This window comes from Petaurus breviceps, unplaced genomic scaffold (genome assembly GCF_028583685.1).
Source record: "Petaurus breviceps papuanus isolate PSGF00001 unplaced genomic scaffold, PetGlider_PUasm1.0 175, whole genome shotgun sequence".
NCBI classification, from domain to species: domain Eukaryota; kingdom Metazoa; phylum Chordata; class Mammalia; order Diprotodontia; family Petauridae; genus Petaurus; species Petaurus breviceps.
Genome location: NW_027185764.1, coordinates 34,516,979 through 34,537,335, shown reverse-complemented (window position 1 = coordinate 34,537,335; position 20,357 = coordinate 34,516,979). Strand labels below are relative to the sequence as shown.

At 37.6% G+C, this 20,357-nt stretch overlaps 1 protein-coding gene across 2 annotated transcripts in view; it reads left to right on the top strand.

Moving 5' to 3' along the window:
• Positions 1 to 11,709, top strand: part of HAPLN1 (hyaluronan and proteoglycan link protein 1) — a 103,970-nt gene extending 92,261 nt beyond the window's left edge. For both annotated transcript variants that reach the window (XM_069085064.1, XM_069085063.1), the window contains exons 4-5: positions 3,184 to 3,486; positions 7,970 to 11,709. In XM_069085064.1, the coding sequence (XP_068941165.1) occupies positions 3,184 to 3,486; positions 7,970 to 8,259 (593 nt within the window). In that variant the 3' untranslated portion in view covers positions 8,260 to 11,709. The remainder of the gene's footprint in view (positions 1 to 3,183; positions 3,487 to 7,969) is intronic.
• The last annotated feature ends 8,648 nt before the right edge of the window (positions 11,710 to 20,357 follow it).

Genomic DNA, 20,357 nt, shown 5'->3' with positions numbered 1-20,357 from the left:
GATTCACTACCTCAAAATGGTTATCATGTCACTACTCATTAAATCAGTGAGCCACAAGTAAAAAGATTATATCCTCAAAGCAACCTTGATTATTTAAGTAAAAGAAATTAAAACATTTTTAGTGGCTTCTAAAAGCTATTAGTCCTTCCAGCTCAAAGACATGAGCCAAGTAAGAGTCATAATATTCTGGTAAGTAAGGAAGAGAAACTGTACCCACTGAAATACTTAGTAACATGTCCCCATATTAGACTATCAGCTCATCAGATGCTCAATGCCTGGGATGGGCAAGGTGACTTTTGGGAAGCTGTGGTAGCTGTCTGCAATTAAAAAAAAGAAAAGAAAACAGGGGTGGCTAGGTGGCTCAATAGAGTACTGGCCCTGGAATCAGGAGGACCGGAGTTCAAATGTGGCCTCAGACATTTAACACTTACTAGCTGTGTGACCTTGGGCAAGTCACTTAACCCCAATTGTCCCACCTTCCCCCCTCCAAAAAGAAAAAAAAGAAAAGAAAACAGACCACTGCAGTGTTTATTTGAATAACCAGAGTGCACCAGATACACCCAAGCACACATTAATATTTGAAAAATCTGTTCACAACGAGAACAGAAATATTAAAATATTGCGGCCCTTAGTAAGAAAGGTCCAGCTACTTCTGGGCGCTGGGGCGGGAGGGAGGAGGGGGGAGGAGGAAACAAAAGCAAATAAACAAAAATCTAGAGACTATACTAGGAGTGTATAAGATATAATGGTCAAAGTTGGAGGCATGTGATGTTTAACATCTGTGTGTTTGTATGTGTGTGCTTTACTATAACAAAATCCTATTAAAATTACATTTTTTTTAAAAGATAAATCAGAGATGTTTGTTCATGTTATAGAAGGATTCACCACCATAGGGTTCCATACATAGCAAGTCATTTCCTATCCCCTCTTCCCCTGTAAACTCCCTCTCCCATCCTAATTGAATATAGAATCATAGATGTGCATAGGTTTTGTGAGTAGTTATTGACCATAGTAATCACTATGAGGGTGTGTCTTTAAAAAGAAAAGAAAAATGCAACTTTTCATACACATTAATATATAAAGGGAGGTATAGGTCCCCATGGAAATACTTTAGCAAACTCTTTGTTGAATGAAGCAATCTGAAAAATGAAGCTCTCTGAGAAGCATTACCAGGAAGGGCATTATGAAATAAAGTTGAGCGCTTTCTCTACAAAGGCATCCTCTCACCCTCCCCCACCCCTATTCTTTCAGGAATGATGCTGGGCATTGGCTTTTGCTCAGATACAAAGTACTGAGATCTTTCACAGGCTTAGTGAGTAATTAGCATGGGATAAACTCAGAAATAGTGTTTCCTTAAGTGTAGAAAAGGGGCATATGGAAGTTTAGTGGTATGCAATTGAGTCATTTTCTTACTTCTTTCTGTTTTTTTTAAATAATTTTATTGATATCTTTTGTTTTTCCATGACTAGAATTTCTCACAGTATTCTTCCCCCATCCTCCACAAGAGGGACTTCTATATAAATAATATTTATTTCAGAGTAAAAAATCAAAAGGGGAAAAAAAATCAAACTGATTAACACATTGCAAACATCTGCAGAAATATTCAGCGTACCACCACAATTGTCCTACCACCTCTGTAAAAGAGTAGGGTGGGAGTGTCTTCTCAAATTTCTTCTTTAGGTTCATAGATAAAGAGAAGCTCATTCAGGCCTCTCCAGACTTGATGAAAAGGCAAATCTGGAGAAAGGTATTCTTCAGAAACCATTGACAAAAATTCTTCAGGGTGTTGGCTGGTCTGATCATGGAGGAGAACTGGTATTGGAAAATGAAACTTAATGTACCTTGCAGCTGGCAGGAAACATGGCAGTCTACAGAATAGTTGGAGCTGTTCTAACTGCTGGTGCCATTAGTAGTTGAGAGCAGGAGCAGGGTCCAGAAGCCAGTCCTTACCAATCTATAATGTGTAGAAATCTGGGGATACATGCATGCATTTCATGGTGTTGGTGTTTAGTTTCTAGGAGGAATTTCCATAGCATCATGTGATGAAAAGCAGCAAGAGAGCCAGGATAGCATGGAGAGGAAGTAGGAATGTCTGGGGTGGGACTCTGGAAGTGACTGGACTGAATTTGCCACCACAGAGTAGTTCAGTGCTTGGTTTTCTTCATATTCCAATGTCAGAGCCCAAGGGTCTTTTGTTATGGCTGAACAGTATCTATGGAAATGGACTGGATTTGGGCACTCTTTGTCCAAGTCCCCAAAGTGATGTGTCTGATCCTGGATCAATGATTTCTATTTCACCACTTGTACATTGAACTCTGAGTGTCTCCGTGTGCACTCCTGATGTTGAGGTTTAGTGTTTAAGGTGTGCACTAGAATCCAAAATACCACCACACCGGGTCCTGCCAGATGGATTCGACTCAAGTCTTCTCTCAGCCAAAGAAAAGCAAAGTTTATTAAAGGTTCACCATGATGCATAGACTCTCAAGGAGTCTAAGTATCTATGAGCTTGTATTGACAAGCAGGCCAGAATAATCTGTCCCAGAGTGAGTCTACCCTAGATAATTCTCAGTCCATTTTCTTATTTCTTTTTAAATTAGATATGATCAGATCTGAAATACTTAGCTTGAAGGGTCTGTAGAGATCATCTAATCCAAACCCTTCCTTTCATAGAAGGAACTGAGGCCCAGAGAGTCACCCATGTAGTATCGTTCCACATCATACAAGTAGTATGGCACAGGCCTGTGATCTGCACCCAGGACCCCTAGCTACAAATCTGCTGCCCTTCCAACTGTACCAACGGAGATAAGCCTTGAGTTCCAATTCTGGCTCTGTGGGGAGTTGGCTGAGCAACTACAAACAAACTTCAATCTTTAAGGCCTCAGTTTGCTCATCTGTGCAGTGATGGGTTGGACCACACAAAGCTGAGTCTTTTTCACCAACAGTTGTCTTGCTCTCAAGTTAAACAGAGAGCCATTGGTTTAGGAAGCAAATCACTTGAAGATCTCTAAATAACCAATTCAGAGTTAATTTGGCACTGGGACCCAAGGGCTACTTGTCAAAGAGGAGGCCCTTGTCAAAGGACCGTGATTGATTACTTGGTCAATGGCTACTTTAAATTTGTAATTTTCATGCCCTCTCAGGTGACACTGATTAACAAGTTTTCTTTCCTTCTCATTTGGACAGGTGTGGTCTTCCCTTACTTTCCACGACTGGGACGCTACAATCTCAATTTCCACGAGGCTCGACAGGCTTGCCTGGACCAGGATTCGGTGATTGCCTCTTTTGACCAACTGTACGATGCTTGGAGGGCAGGACTGGACTGGTGTAATGCTGGCTGGCTCAGTGATGGATCTGTGCAGTATCCCATCACTAAACCTAGAGAGCCCTGTGGAGGGAGAAATACAGTGCCTGGTGTCAGGAATTACGGATTTTGGGATAAAGATAAAAGCAGATATGATGTATTCTGTTTTACATCCAACTTCAATGGTAAGAGTCAATGCTAATAATACTTACATAGTTCTTTGAGCTTTGTAAAGTACTTTATAAACATCTTATTTTATCCTCACAACACTGAGGTAGGTACTATTCCCCCCATTTTACAGATGAGGCTGAGAGGTTAAGTGACTTGCCCAGAGTCACACAGTTAGTAAGTGTCTGAGGTTGGATTTGAACTGAGGTTTCCTTGACTGCAGGTCCTTATTTTACTTGATTTACTGAGCCAACTAACTGCCAATCAACACCTTAACTATCCTTATTACAGTAGATTAGTAGCAGCAAGGTGTAGGAGATAAAGAGGCAATCTCAGAGTCAGGAAAGTCTGAGTTCAAGTCCTACAGAGAGCAAATCAATCTCTCAGTGTCCCAGGTAACTCTAAAACATTTAAGTTACAGAGAAGGTACCAATCTTATTGGTAGAGAGATTTTCCTTATATCAGTGAAATCATAGATCCTGTCTTTAAACAAATGCATATATGCTGCATATGCATGTATATTATATATTCATGTGTGTATGTATATACGTGAATATATCTACATACACCCATATGCATATACATACATACATTTCTATATAAAAGCACCGAATTTAGAATCTAAGGATTTGGGTTCAAATCCCACCTGAACTACTTACTAATTTCCCTGAGCATCTTGCACCTAATCCTTAAGTGGAAATGGGGAATTTGATTATATGATTTCAAAAGTCTCATCCAGTTCTAGATCCTTTGGGGGGTCATTTAATCAAATAATTCAAAATAAATTAAGAACTTACCACTGACCAACATCCAGTTTTTGACTCCAAGTTTTGTGGCAAATATTGAGCCATTCACTTCCTTTATAAAACCATAATCTAAAACACTGATATTTATATATTAAAGAAATATGGTCCAGAGGATCTGGTTTCAATTTCCACTTACTAGAATGACATGAGAATAACTTGGGACAAAGTAATATATTAAAATTTATTGACCTGTACAATAAGCCTTACAACAATTTTTACACATTGAAAAAAGTGTAATATTTCTTCCTTCTGCTGAAGCTTCTTGTTTTACACAATTTGTCAATGAGTGCACAAGATTTTAAAACATATCCTTCAATTTCTTATCATAAAACTACACTTTTATCATTGGATATTAAGAGAATTTTAAAGAAAAGTTCATTTTTCAAAGTTTAACCTTTCTGTTTTCATCAGGACTTAATGTAAAAATGTCCATTGAAATATATTTATCCCTTGGCTACATTTTTTAATCTTTTCTGACATGTCATGGTGTAAGGTCATGTTGCCTTGTTCCATCTAAATTAAGGAACTTCTGTAATTCTGGAACAATTTTGATTTTCAATATATCATAATATTAATGAGAATTTATCATTCTACAGCCCACAAGTAATAATCCCCTCCCCCAGAATTTTTTTTACAGCCTTGTGAAGATGTTCAAATCTTTATTAATTTGTTCATTTACTTTAAGTTTACAAGTTTCAGTTCCCCAGTTCTTTGAGTTTCAAATTTTCTCCCCGTCCCTCCCCTTTCCCCCATTCCACCCCCGCCATGGAGGCATACAATCAGGTATAGGATCTGCAGATACTTACATATTAGACATTGGTCAGGTTATAAGATGTTCAAATCTTGCAGGCTTACCTAGATTTCTGACAATGATTATTACATAGCTTTGAATTAGTGAGTTTTATCATCCAAAATAATTTTTTCCCATCTTTAGTAATCCAGTCTTTTGAATTATCTTGCCCATAAGGGGTTTTTTTTTCCTTCTGAGTAAAGATTAGCACTGTTTGTTTTTACTTATATCTTAATGTTTTTCCAGTCTCAGAAAGCCTTTCCTTGTAGAAGAATCAATAGCAACTCCTCTAGCTGCTAGGTCTCTCTGAAGGTCTTTGCAGAAATAATTTGTCAGTTCTTGGCATTTTTTTTCCTTTTTTTACAGCCAAATTTTACTTTGTACTTTTGTATTGTACCACTGATCCTATTTCATTGTAGGCTTGAACGATCTTTGAAGCACATGACTTCCTTACACTAATAGCAACTACAATATCACTAATAGTGACTAGTGCTTTTTAAAAACCACAATTTTTGCAATTTCCTCAGAGTAATATCCATTCCCGGGGGGCAGAGGGGCAGGGGGGAGAACCATAACAGAAAAGTATAATGAAACACATGTCCGTGGAAAAAAATCCCACACCAAACTGCCAGGAAACTAACAATGTGGATAAATCAACTCAATCTGGTTTCATCTTGTCAAGGTGATATGTACTGAATTAACTCAGTGTCAGTAGAGGTGCAAAACCCTGACCATTGGTGTCACAAAATGATAACATGAAAAATTCGTTGCTTGTCCCAAGTTATTTGAACATTACTATACCTGTGATCTCTGAACCTCAGTTTCTTCATTTTTAATATAAAGAAGATGAGACTAGATGAGCCTTGATTCCACTTCAAGCCCCCAAGGCTACAATCAATTCAGTTCAATAAACACTTTAAGCTTCTGCTATAGGGGCAGGTAGCTGGTACAGTAGATAGAGCACTGGGAGATCTGAGTCAGGAAGATCTGAGTTCAAATCTAGTCTCAGACACTTACTAGTTGTGTGACCATAGGCAAGTCACTTAACCCCTATTTGTCTCATCTCTTTATCTGTTATATGGGGATGCACTGGAGAAGAAAATGGCAAACCACTCTAGTATCTTTGCCAAGTTACGCAAAGTCAGACGTGACTGAACAACAGCAATGTTCCAGCCACTATGCTAAGCACTGGGGATATAAATAAGAAAAAGAGGGAGCCCCTGCCCTCAAAGAGCTTACAATCTAATGGATTCTAGGTTAAGATTAATTTTTGAAAAGTATAAAATTTGTACTTTTCCTAACACAGAAAATTAGAGGGGGGAAATTCTCTTGAAATGACCGATATATTGATTCAGTTCAAAATGATTCAGCCAGAGGCATACAATTTTACTATTTCTACATTTCAGTTTGTGACAAAGAAAGACAGAAAAACTGGTGGTTGTTGACATGCTAGGTAATATAATTTGTGTATAAAATCCAACATTTATTAGCTGAGTAACCATAGGCAAATCACTTAACTTCTAAAGTTGTCATCTATAAAATTGTACGCATAATATTTACCTTCCTCATGAGGTCACCACAAGTAAAGTGCCTTGTAAAACTTCCACTGCTATAGAAATGTAATTTGTTGTTCCTAAATCTCCCAGACCTCATCTTAGTTCCATTGTTTGTGTTACTTTTCATTTAGGCCATTGAAAAGGCACAGAGACTGGGCAGAAAAATAACAAGGTTTGGGTAATTCAACAAATTCAATAAATACACATTTATTGAACACTTGTGATATGTAAAGAGTTATACTAGTGATAGAGACCACCCTTCTAATTATCATTTATTCATTCAACAACCATCAATTAAAATTCTAATAATCAATCTACACACTCCACTGTACCCCCCAGAATCATAACATAGAAGCCTCAAAACAAAAATATCTTTCTGAATCAACTCACACTTAAATCATTTCGATGTTGGGATAAAATTCACTTTTTTCTTCTGACTCAAGCCAACTGTATCAAAACTATTCTGTCTGCACTTAACCTCGTGCCATATTTTATTCATGGAAAGAGTTTTAGAAATTTAAATATTATCCAATAAGTAGATCATAGAATCCATGTTATTAAAAAGAAAAAGAATGAAGTGGTAATTAGGTATCAGGGTTTTCCGAAGGGGTTTCAAATGAATTGAAAAAAGAGGAATAAATGAAATACAGGCATTTTATTGTGAATAAAATGAATCGACATTTACATTCTGAGCACTTGTTATTAGTTGCAAGTAACTTCCTGTGTTTTTGTATTTTCTTACATGGTCTCTTTAAATCTTTATTTTTGCACTACATTCTTAGGATGAGAATAATCTCTTTTTGATACCTGTAATGAAAAGACCTGGAGAGCTTTTGATTTTTTTTTTTCAATGAACTTTTTATGGGAAGAATGTGTTTGATCCTTTTTCATATTCAAATTTTGCCTCCTGGAAAGCTGTGCTGAAGTTCAATCGTGCTATAGCTTCAAATTTAAATAGATCTCATTCTTAACATGTACCACAGCCTCTCCAGTGCCCAATAATGGTCCTTTTAGTCACTAATTAACTAGCTGAAACTTCATCTGTCATTTCCATTTGCTCTTAAAAGGGCACATCTGAACACACATTTGGCAGGACAGAAAAAAAGAAACTTATTAATGGAGAGCAACCTGGGGGCACTACAATTAGTTAGCTATTCAGTGTTCCAGAGCCATCCCGGCCAATACTGTTGCCCCCTTCATCTTCATTAAGAAACACTTCTTCATTAAGAAACTTCCATTTCTTGGCTTAACTCCTGTTTCGAACCTGGTCTAGCTTCTCAGTCTCTGGCCAGTCTCTGGCCAGCATCTGCCCAACTCACAGCCATTTCCTTCCTCCTTCCTTCCACAGGTCGCTTTTACTACCTAATCCACCCCACCAAGCTGACCTACGATGAAGCGGTGCAGGCTTGTCTCAATGATGGTGCTCAGATCGCTAAAGTGGGCCAGATGTTTGCTGCCTGGAAACTGCTGGGCTACGACCGCTGCGACGCGGGCTGGCTGGCCGACGGCAGCGTCCGTTACCCCATCTCCCGGCCCAGGAGACGCTGCAGCCCCACCGAGGCAGCGGTGCGCTTCTCAGGCTTCCCCGACAAAAAGCACAAGCTCTACGGTGTCTACTGTTTCCGAGCGTACAACTGAGTGTACCCCAGAGCACCACCATTTTAAAGTCATTCAGAACATGTGAAAGATTTCTTTTCAATATGAACTCATGCAATTTACCAAAACTGTGATAACCCTTTTTTACTTACTGTAAAAAGTCATTTTCATAAAAAAAAATCCAATACATTAATTTGTTTTTGTAAAACTATCATTCAATATATATTATAAATTAATATAATTTTAATGGGAGCTCTATATAAAAGAAGCTTTAGAGCCAAATTGTTTAAGCTACATCATCCCAACCAAATATGCTTTCAGGAATGGGGCACGCACTAGCTTGAGGATTGCTAGGATTCACTAAATTAAGGAATTGTAAGCCTACTCAAAGCAGCAGCTTACACAAGCACAAATTTTCCACCTTTGTACAATTTTGAAATGCACTACGAGAAACCAACCAGATCTGCAGATGTGAGGCCCAATCATCTTTTGCTACCTGGGTCTCTGTGAGGTTGCAAAACTAAACAATTTCACAAGGGAACAAATAGACACTTTTCTAAAAGTCAGTATTTAGGAGACTAAAAGACAAGTTTTGTTTTACTATTTTAAATCTCACCTTTCTGATGGAGAACATTGCATAGAAAATGAGCACAGCTAGTTTCCCTTCAACAATTGTTTCTATCATGGGAGAAATGTTGAGGAGCAGATGAGAAGTCCACAGATGAGCCCTCTTTTCTTCGAACTCAGATTAAGAATGCCTGAGAAGAGTTCTATTGCCTTTTGAGTAGCTTTACTGGATTATCTTTAAATTCCAAGGGCCGTTTGCAAAGAAGCATTTACTGTCATATCTACTCAGGGCAGTTACATAAATGAACTGCTGGACAGAAAAAAAAAATGTAAAATTAAGCAGCTCAATTTTATATTAACCTATGAAATGTTATAGTCTTTAAGAAATTACTAAACTATTTAATGTTTCTTCCTTATTTACATTTCATGGGGAAAAATATTTAAAAGTTTAAAGCGAAAAAAAAACAGGTAACACTTGTACTTCAAAAGAGCTAAGCTTGCTCAAGCTCCCAAGGGACTTTCTTTTAGTGGAGGTAACCAAAATCTCACTTGGCGTCCATATTTTTTTAATTAAAAAAAAGGGGGGGGGGGGAAGTACAATTACAAACTCTCCAGATTAGAAAGTATGGTTAATTTTGTCACTTCCTTGGTTAATCTATATCAATCTTAATGAAATGCTAAAGTTAATCACACAGTTTCAAGAAATCTTCAGGGCTTTAAAGGAGATGTTAGAGAGAAAGATGTTTCTATATTCACAGTTTCAATCAAAACAGAAACTAGAATTCTGTCCCTTCTCCCTTTTACTTTACCTTATTTTTATTTTTTGAAGAGCATTGAGAACCCACAGGGACCAATATTTGTACTTAAGTTATGTTTCAGTTTCCCATTGTTTCCATAACTAGTTCTGATAAATGGGATTTATTTAATAGTGTGATCCAAGTATTCCACAGCTGGTATGTTTTCATGAATGTTCTCATGTAGATTCTTTCCCATGGCCATGAGTAAATAAACCTATTTCCTGAACTGATTGTGGTTGCATTTTAAAGCTCTGTAATAATTCCAATAAATTTATTCTATGAATGTAGAGTTTTGTGTCTGGAAGGTATAGAACTACCATTGGAGTCCAGGAAATCATAAATAAGTTCATATATTATCTAGAGAGACTACTGTATATAAAAGAATATCATTTCCTTCATCAAAAGTTAGGATATCTGAAAATCAACAGATGCTGTAATTTTGAAAGAGGACAATGTATGCATGCACAATTTTTAAAAATAGGCTAGATATACAACATGTAAAAGATATATACATCCAAAGAGATGGTGAGTTATAATCCAAACACTACTGTCTAACTTAGAAATCAGACTCATACTCCTAAGCTTAGAGAGACCTGAATGGGCTAGGATAAGACAAATATATTATTTAAAGAAAGGCAGGACCTACTGATCTTTTTCCTGCCCTATTTAACGTCTCACAAAGGAGACAAGTCTTGAGGCAATTAGGGAAATAATCATGTCTCTCATTTTGATTTAGGGGGTTAACTCATTGGAAGGATCCCTTAATAAAGAGCGATTACCTATATTACAAGCACTTTATTAAGAATGAAAGTATGAAAGAAATTTCTAGTGGAACAGGCATGTAGTTTTCAGCTATTGCTGCAGAGTTCCAGTCTATCTTTATAATGTTAAAGTTTAGTAACCTTTCTTAACTTTTGAATAAACTTACTAGTACAGGAATTGGTGCTGATCAAAACCTCTGAAAAGACTGTTAGCTATTTAAAATCTATACCAAGTGTCCACACCATTTTTCATTCTTCCGGAAAATGAAAACAAAAGCATTGGAATGAATACCGCTGAGCAACATTTCCACCTTCATGCCCTCTGGACTCTGAGTTCAGTAATGAGATCTTTCCAAATTTCTCCACTTATAAATTTTCCTGTTTGATGCCCATTCTTCAACTTCTTTCCCTATGGTGACCCCCTGAAGAGAGGCCTGAAAGACGAACATTAATATAGTAAAACTCTTAACAGAAAGTTGGTACAGAGTTGCCAAAAATTGCAATTACTCCTTAGACAAGAATTCTAAGATTTATCAGCTGGGAGGCTGGGGTTGAGGAAACCTTGTTTTGATCACTATATCCTGATGGAATTCTTGTCATCCCTAGCAGGAATAAAGTGGATGTACAGGTTTTGTTGTGCTTTTTTTACACTTGAACAACCAAAATAATATGGTGGGGGAAAAAAAAAAGATCATCACATCAAAGGGTGGTGTAGGAGTCAACGTGTGTCATACACATCAACACTGGATACCACCTTTTAATGACTGCTGCCATCTTTTACCACGGTAATTTTTAGTCAGATATGGAATTTGTAATTTAAAATTTCTCTCATAGAAAAGGGGCCGGTACCTGTTAGAGTTTTATTTTATCTGATATCGTAGTAGCATATTTTGTTGGGAATTAGACCCTGGCTCAAAGGAGACTCCAATCTGGTTGCTGGCAGCCATATTGAGTTTCCTGATTTCAGTGCTCCAGAGAAGATGGTGGTTTCATGGAGTAGTTGACCACTACAGGAGGGGAGAAGAAAGGGAATTGCTTATCATATTTCAGCATGGAACACACAGAGATAAATAAATGGATGATAAGACACATTTCTGTTGGGAAGTTTACTGTATCATAGCTCACTACTGCCAGAGTAGCAATGGTGTACAACACAGGAAGTGGAAAACAAGAACAGCAAAAAGAACCAGAAACCATGAAAATATCGAATAAATGAAAACCTGCATTTAAAGGCATTTTTAATGTGCATTCCAGTAAAGATTTCTGAGGTCAAAAACCAATCTGTATTATCAAAAAATGTTTTCATTTTTCTGTAAGAGACAATGAACTGGTAAAATATTAAAAGTGAATGTTGTATTGCTGCAGTATTTGTTTTTGATTCTTCTGAATTGTTGGAAGCTGTGCTAGTCTGGTTCAAACTCTGTGGGGACACATTTAAAAGAAAGACATTTAAGTCATCTTTAAAAGTGCTACCATGTTTGCAACCCAAACTAAAATGTATCAGATCAAATGAACTTCCCCCAAGTTCTCTATAAAATTTAAAACGAAAAACAACAAAGAAACACATCTCTGCTGTGAGATAGTTTCCTAGAACCACCAAACTTTATTTTCTTGCTTTCATTTTAAATCATATTTATCAGACAAGAAGCCCCTGAAAGAGCTTAGTGTATCTATCTAATTAGAAATGAGGCTGCTTAAGTTGATATTAATTGTAGTATAAATAACATTCTGATAGAAAATGAAAGATTTTTCAGTAGTTCAGCCTTTCCCTTCACCTCTTTCCACTTCAAGTCAAGAAACATATTTTCTCTTTTTTAGAATATATATTTTTGTTTCATTAAATATTTCCCCAATACATTTAAAATGTTTTAACATTCATTTTTCGAAATTCTGATTTCCAAATTCTCTCCTCCCTCCAGCCCCTCCCCCACTTCTTGAGGAGGCAAGAAATATGATATCGATAAGAACATCTGACCCAGAGTCAGGAATATTCATCTTCATCAAATCTCATCTTAGACCCTCAGTAGCTGTGTGACCCCAGGCAAGTCATTTAACCTTATTTGCCTCAGTTTCCTCATCTCTAAAATAAGCTGGAGAAGGAAATGGCAGACCACTCCAGTAACTCTGCCAAGAAAACTCAAATGGGGTCACAAAGAGTTGGCTATGACTGAAAAACAACTGAACAGAATATAAATTAGAATTAACGAGGAGGTGGAACCTTTTTATTTGGGGCAATTAGGTGGCTCAATGGATAGAGTACTGGGTCTGAAGTCAGGAAGATTCATCTCCCTGAGTTCAAATCTGGCCTCAGACATTAACTGTGTGACCTAGGGCAATTTTACTTCTGTTTCTTCATCATAAAATGAACTGGAGAAGGAAATGGCAAACCACTCCAGTATCTTTGCCAAGATAACCACAAATGGGGTCATGAAGAGTCTGAAATGACTGAATAAAACATACATGTGAAATAAAGCAAAATGTATTTCCATATTAACCATGTTGCAAGGGAAAACAGACACATACATACAAACGACAAGAAAAAATAAAGAAAATGAAAAAAGTATGCTGCAATTTGCACTCAAAGTTCATTAGGTCTATTTCTGGAGGTGGATAGCATTTTTCATCCATGGATACTTTCGAATTGTCTTGGATCATTGTCTTGCTCAGAGTAATTAAGTTTTTCATAGTTGCTCATCATTACAGTATTGCCATCACTGTGTACAATGTTCTTCTGATTCTTCTCTTTGCATCAGTTAATCTATGACTTTCCAGGTTTTTCTGAAATCTCCTATTCATAATTTCTTACAGCACAATGGTATTTCATTACAATAATATACCATAACTTGTTGGGTCATTCCCCAATTGATGAACATCACCTCAATTTCTAATTCTTTGTCACCACAAAAAGAGCTGCTATAAACATTTTTTTGTAAATAGGTCATTTTCCCTTTTCTTTTATCTTTTTGGGATATAGACCTAGTAATGATATTACTGGGTCAAAGGATATGCAGAATTTTATAGCCTTTGGGTACAGATGAGACATAGTTTTCTATTTTTTCTCTGAATATCTCAACATGTAAAATAATTTCTAGATTTGTCTAAGAAGGAGAAAAAAAGAATCTTGCCTGTGCAGCAACTTGCATGAAAAGTCAGTCTCCATATATCAGTAAGTTTGAATCCCCAACATGAACCTAGACAAGAGTACCTTTTAAGAGCTCCCATATTTATTTATTTACTTAGGATCATAGCCCTAGAAAGAAAAGATCTTAGGGATCCAATCGCCAAGGAGTCTGATCTCTTCATCTTAGATAAGAATAAACTGAAGCCCAGAAGTATTGAAATACTTAACAAAGTTTATACAATTAGTAAGTAAAAGAGCCAGGATTGGAATCCAGCTCCTTCTAACATCCTATTCACTGACCTTTCTGCTCTGCTACACTGCCTTTCATTCACCCAGTAGCATTGGGGAGGAATAGGCTGATGGTTAATAAATATAAAATCAAATCTTCAGGCAGCTAGGTGGTGCAGTAAATAGAGCACCAGCCCTGAAGTCAAGAGGACCTGAGTTCAAGTCTGGCCTCAGACACAACACTTACTAGCTGTGTGATCTTGGGCAAGTCACTTAACCCCAATTGGCCTGCCCTCCCCTCCCCTCTCCAAAAAGCAAAAATAAATTAATAGAAATCAAATCTTCATCCTTTAATGTTTGCTATTCAGATGGATTTTTTTCCCATTACCACTTTTTAAAATATTTTTTTAAGTATAAATAAAGTTCAGCCCATATAGTAAATTGGAATTTAATTGCCAGGATGGCAACAATTTCTGTGTAGTTTTATTGCTTTAGAAAATGCACATTGCCAAATTCACAATGCCAATATTAGATGAGTGACTACTGTCCATAACTGGTGAGAGGTGTTTTGTGGAGTATGTTAAATATACTTAGTGATTCAGAATCTCCCGTCTGCCACGTTGCTTTCTGGGAAGAAGCTTTGGCATTTTAGGAAACTCTGCTAGCTTTTTTCCTATTCATCAGGGTTTCCCTAGATCTCTTTTCTAGTCAATAACTGTTCCAATACAGCAATTCCTCTAATAACTGAACAACTTCAATGGGTCCAGAGCATTCCAAACCTCCCTAAGCTTATCTCCAGTTAGTATAGGCACTGAACTTTTTACTTAAAATTGCTAAACCCAGTTTCTCAGCTGCATAGGAGAAATATGCCACATAGAAGCAACATAAGGTGATTTGAATAATGTATGTTTATACAATGCATGAAGGAAGTGGTTTTAGGGATTAAGGAGACAGCAATCTGGCAATAAATCACCACCTTTGCAAAAACCCAGGTGCACAAATCTGAATGGGCAGAATCTGGGCCATGTCAGGTGGCAAGTCTGAGAACACAGCAGTGACAACCCCAGGCTCCCTGGAGACTGCTGTGCTTGGCTTCTCTGGGAGAAACATACAAGCAGAACCGTGGCAGCTGGATGCGCTGCTAACAGCTGGGGAATCATTTGCCACTTTGGCCAACTATAAGTGATGAATGAGCAAGGCTTTCCCCCAGGGAACCTATCTGGTGACACTATCTTCTTTGTGGAAAGGGAAGAATTAGGGAACTTTTTTTTTTCTCCTGTTTGGTTTTATGGTATCTGCAGCGACAAAGTCAAAAGGGGGATTATCATTTGTTCCCTTTACTTCTTGCAACTCAAATGATGGAACTGAATTCTTCAAGCCATTACAGTCTCTCATCATGGAAAGCACCTGAAAACAAAAGCTGATTATTCTTTTCTGGACTCTACTTGGTCACATCCTCCTCAACATCCCCCATCTCTCCCCTTTCATTGGTTCCATTCAGAACCACTGATTCTGCCAGAGAAGTGGCCACTCCTTCAAACTTCCTTCCTATTAATGGACCACTTGAGTATCATCTATTCAGAGAAGTGTCATGAAAGGACTCATCTCTGTGGTTACCTAAGGGGGAACCAATTAATTTTCTCGCCTTCACAGGAGTAGAGGAAGAGGACATTTTAACTAGTGATATGATTTTTTTTATTACTTTAAAGTCCTGTATCTGGGAATCTCCCCATATGCCCATCATGTGGGTTACCACATGAGGACTAATTTTCTATTGCTTTACATTGATGTTCCAAAAACCTCTATGTCTGGAGGGTCTAAGCATTCTTGTGACAGGACATCTTCTTTATAAATAGGCTTTTACTCCTGTTCTTTTCAAGCACAGTCCCTTTCCCTCCACCCTATATGTGGATTTACCCTTTCTGGAAACTTCCAACTACCTAATTGGGACCTACCTTTCTGGGATGTCAAAACTGAGAAAAAAAAATCAAAATAAGTGAGACCATAAGACACACACACACACACACACATTCATCTCTTCTGTTTAATGATTGACGTTGTTGTGGAAGACTAACACAGGTATACTGTATCAGCAAGCACCCCAGCGTCCCCAGGGTCGCCACCAACACAGGTTCTTAGATCTGCTTTGTTAAAGGAAAGCAACTCAAAATTGGTTAACAAGCTTACTTTAATCAGTCAAACATATATCATTTACCTAGTTCAGGGGAAAAAAGGTCAGCACCCCGAACTTCAGAGTATATAGGCAGAATTATCAGGACAGAAACAGATCAAGTAGACAGTTTTCCAAACTGTCCAACCATTACATCCATACCAAATCAACATCTGGCTTTCAACATCTGGGTTTTTCAAAGCCGGGGGACTCTCAACAATGGCTTCCCAGAGTCTCATCTGATCAAATCACAGAACACTTCTCAAAGTGAGCCCCAAAACAAAGCTACATATCAGGGCTTATATAGCCTTCTCCTGACTCAAAGAATGTAACAACCTTTTGGACCCACTGGCCAATCAAAAAGTATCTACTGAAAAACAAGCCTCCCACCCCAGGTTCCAGGTGCACTTTAGCCTAGGGGCAGGGAAGATCTTAAAAATTTACATTCCCATTACATATACTCACACTAAATTGGGGGACGATGACAATGGTATAAAGCAGGCATAAAGTCTAGAGAACAACCTTCTGCAAAATTATTGCTTTCTTCCTCTTTTAGCCATGTAATCAATATCATCTCAATCAAAGCTTAAACTCCCCAAGTGACCAAGTCAAGAATAAATTCTATTCCCCTAGAGATTCAATTGTGTTACTTGTGTCTTTCAGGTGACTGTTATGGTTTATGTATCTTATTCTTGCTCCTCCCCCCACCCATTTACCCCAGTCCCAGGTGTCACAATTTCGGTGCCTTTCCTTATGTGAGATAAAGGACACCTGTCATGAAGGCTTACAGCTTTTAGCATTATTGCTGGTTTGCATCTTCTGTAAAGATTCCAGCCCTTTTCCCCACCCTACACCCAAAAAGTATCTATAATAGACTGGGTAATCATCTTTCTTGAAATGATTGGCAAAATGTTGTATCTTCCTTGGATTTTAATCTATGAGAAATCTGCCTACAGAAGACAGCTCAAGGTGAAGATAGTGAAGGCTCCGGGTGGCGGGTTTAGTGCTGACACTGGAGTTGGGAAAACTAAGGTTTGAAAGGGTTTGAGACATTTACTACTTGTAAGGTTTTGAGCAAGTCATTTCTGAGCTCAAATAAGCAGAGCACCTGTATCATAGGGAAACTATAATGACCAAATGATATAATGAGCTTAAAAGAGTTTGAAAACAGTAAAGTCATTTATAAATTGTGAGTCATTTATGTATTGCGGTACCAGCTTATACTAGATTCTTCAAAGGCTATGCCAGCAAAAATTAAGCTTTAACAAATCCTTTCAAACTGAAAAATTTTCACCTAGGGTTCTAGATCTTTATTCCTGGTGGCAAGAAACAAAACTGACTTTTGGGGGTTAAATTCAGAAAGATTCTTCACTGATTAATAACACAGTGGATACAGCACCAAGACTGGGACTCAGGAAGATCTGAGTTCAAATCCAGCCTCAGATACTTAATGACTATGTATCATTTAACATCTTCTTGCCTCAGTTTCCTCATCTGTAAAATGGGGAAAATAGCAACACCTACCTTTCAGTTATGTTTTGAGGACTAAATGAGATAATAATTGAAAAGTATTTAGCATAGCACTTGGTACTCTATATAAATGCTAGCTTCTATCACTATGATTATTATTATCAGGTTGCTAGGTGGCATAATGTATAGAATGTTGGATTGGGAATCAGGAAGACTTGAAGTGAAATACAGCCTCAGACATTAGCTATGTGACCTCCAGGCAAGTCACTTAACTACTGTCTGCCTCAGTTTCCTCATATGTAAAATGGAGATAATAATTGTGCCTATCACACAGGATTGTTGTGAGCATAAAATGCCATAGTATTTGTAAAGCACTTTACAAACCTTACAACACTCTATAAATGCTAGTTATTATTGTTACTGTTTTACTGTTCGCTGGAGTCCTGCCTGGAACTCTTAATAGCTGGGAAAATCCCAGCTTCTTTCAGTCTCAGTTTCTTCAACTCAAAAAATAGAAAATGTTACAGTAGATACAGCCCTAGACCTGGAGTCAGGAAGACTTGAGTTCAAATCGAGCCTTAGCCATTTCCTAGCTATGTGATCCTGGGCAAGTCATTTAACTTATTATTCCTGACAGGAATCTATGGAGTTGTTGGGAGGATCAAATGACATAAACTGCTTCAAAAACCTGAAAGTGCTAGGTATTATCATCATGTTCTGTTTTCAGGTTAATATGGGATGTTATAGCCATGATGCATGCAACCAACAATAACTGTTTTTAGCCAAAGCTTGTCATCAAACGACCTCCCAAGGTATATACTGGAATACAGGCATATGATTTGCTTGGGTAAATGAAATAGCCAACCAGATGTCAGAAGGACAGCATGATTTGCAGAGCCAAAATGGTGTAGGGGCTAGGACAATGGACTTGGAGTAAGGAAGGACCTTGGTTCAAATTCCGCCTCATCCACCTACTATCTCTGTGACACTGGACAAATTACTTAAGTATTCTGTGACTCAGGTTCCTCATCTGTAAAATGAAAGGATTATATTTGATGGCTTTTTAAAAATTTTTAAACTTTTTTTTTGAAGAGGGAAGGCAAGGCAATTGGGGTTAAATGACTTGCCCACGGTCACACAGCTAGTTAAGTGGCAAGTGTCTTAGGTCGAATTTGAACTCAGGTCCTCCTGACTCCAGGGCTGGTGCTCTATTCACTGCACCACCTAGCTGCCCTATTTGATGGCTTCTAAAATTCCTTCCAGCTCTAATTCTACAATTCTATGACCCTATGAAATCTCTGAAGTTTTTAAATTCATGTGAAATATAGTCAGATCAACATACAAAGCTAAGTTTGAGGTTTTAAGAATTTAGAGAATTCTGACTATGAGAATCTTGAAACTACAAAATGAGCTACATAACCACTCATTATTTTGGAAATAAATGTACTTGTATGTAATGATTGCAGTAGACAAAGAGAAGCAATAAACAAAGCTTGCTGAGGTTCTGACCATGTCTGCATTCTGCCATACTTAACTGCCTTGCTTCATGGAAAGATGTTTGATGGTCTAATGAGGGTCAAACTTTCAAATGGAGAAGAAATGGATGTTCTTTCTTACCCTCAGGATTCATGGATTGCAAAAACTGGAGACTATGTACATTGGAGATGAAAATTCCTTAAGCCATAAGAAATGCTAGGAAAGGCAAGGAAATGTGATTCATGCTCACACTCTGCCCATGTTATTAATATGACATGTTTCCAAAGGGGAAATCCAATGAGCTCTTAAATAAATCTGACACAGCCCTAACAGATTTAAGTGGGGGGAGAAGTGAAGGGGTACCTCTTCATAGATGTCTGATCTTTAGTGCTGACAGATATTTATGGGCTACAGATGGAAATGCTTATGTTTAAACCAACTGAATGAGTTGTAACAGTGGACCTGGAGCCAAGAAGAGAACTAAGTTCAAACCCTGCCTCAGACACTTTCTAGCTACATAGCCCTGAGAAAGGCATTGAGTCTCTGTGTACTTCAGTTTCCTCTTTTGTAAAATGGGGATAATAACAATACTTACCTCCCAGCATTGCGATAAAGATAAAATGAGATAAAATGTACAGAGCATTACATAAATCCTAGCTAGCATTATTACTTTAAATGATGTAACATGAGGATATTTGTACACCAAAGTCATTTCTTTGGTATATATTTTCTCTAAATTAAAATGGAGGGATTTTAAGACGTTATTAAGGGGAATATACATGTATATATACATATGACTTTTCCTCAGTAAATGCCTTAAATATAATATTTTGTATTACTTTGATACTTTAGTCTGTTATCTCATCTCCATGGGTAGTTAGGCCCTCTAGCCAGAACACATAAAACCTATCCATACCCCGACCAACCCAGATCAAATCAATAAACATTTGTTAGAATTTACTATGTACCAGGCATGGTACCCTCAACAGACTCACATTCCAATGAGGAAGATGCAAAAACTATACACACAAAATATGATAGGATGGATAGATAGATAGATAGATACCCACCACAAGATTATTGCAATATTCCAAAAGTGAGGTGATAAGGGCCTATACCGGAGTGGTGATAGTGTGTGGGTGTGGGTGTGTACATATAAGTATGGATATGTATATATACATAGACTCTGGATGGCACAGTAGATAAAGTGCTGGAGTCAGGAAGACTTCTCTTCTATAAAATGGGCATAATAATGCTTCAATAATGGTTCAAATCTGGTCTCAGACACTTATTAGCTGTGTAGCCCTGGGCAAGACACAACCCTGTTTGCCTCAGTTTTCTCATATTAAAATAAACTGGAGAAAGAAATGCCAAAACCCCTCCAATATCTTTGCCAAGAAAATACCAAATGGGGTAATGGAGCATGAGACATGACTAAAAATGACAATAACAAAAATATACAGATAGATAGAGAGGTAGATAGATAGATAGATAGATAGATAGATAGATAGATAGATAGATAGATAGATAGATAGATAGATAGATAGATA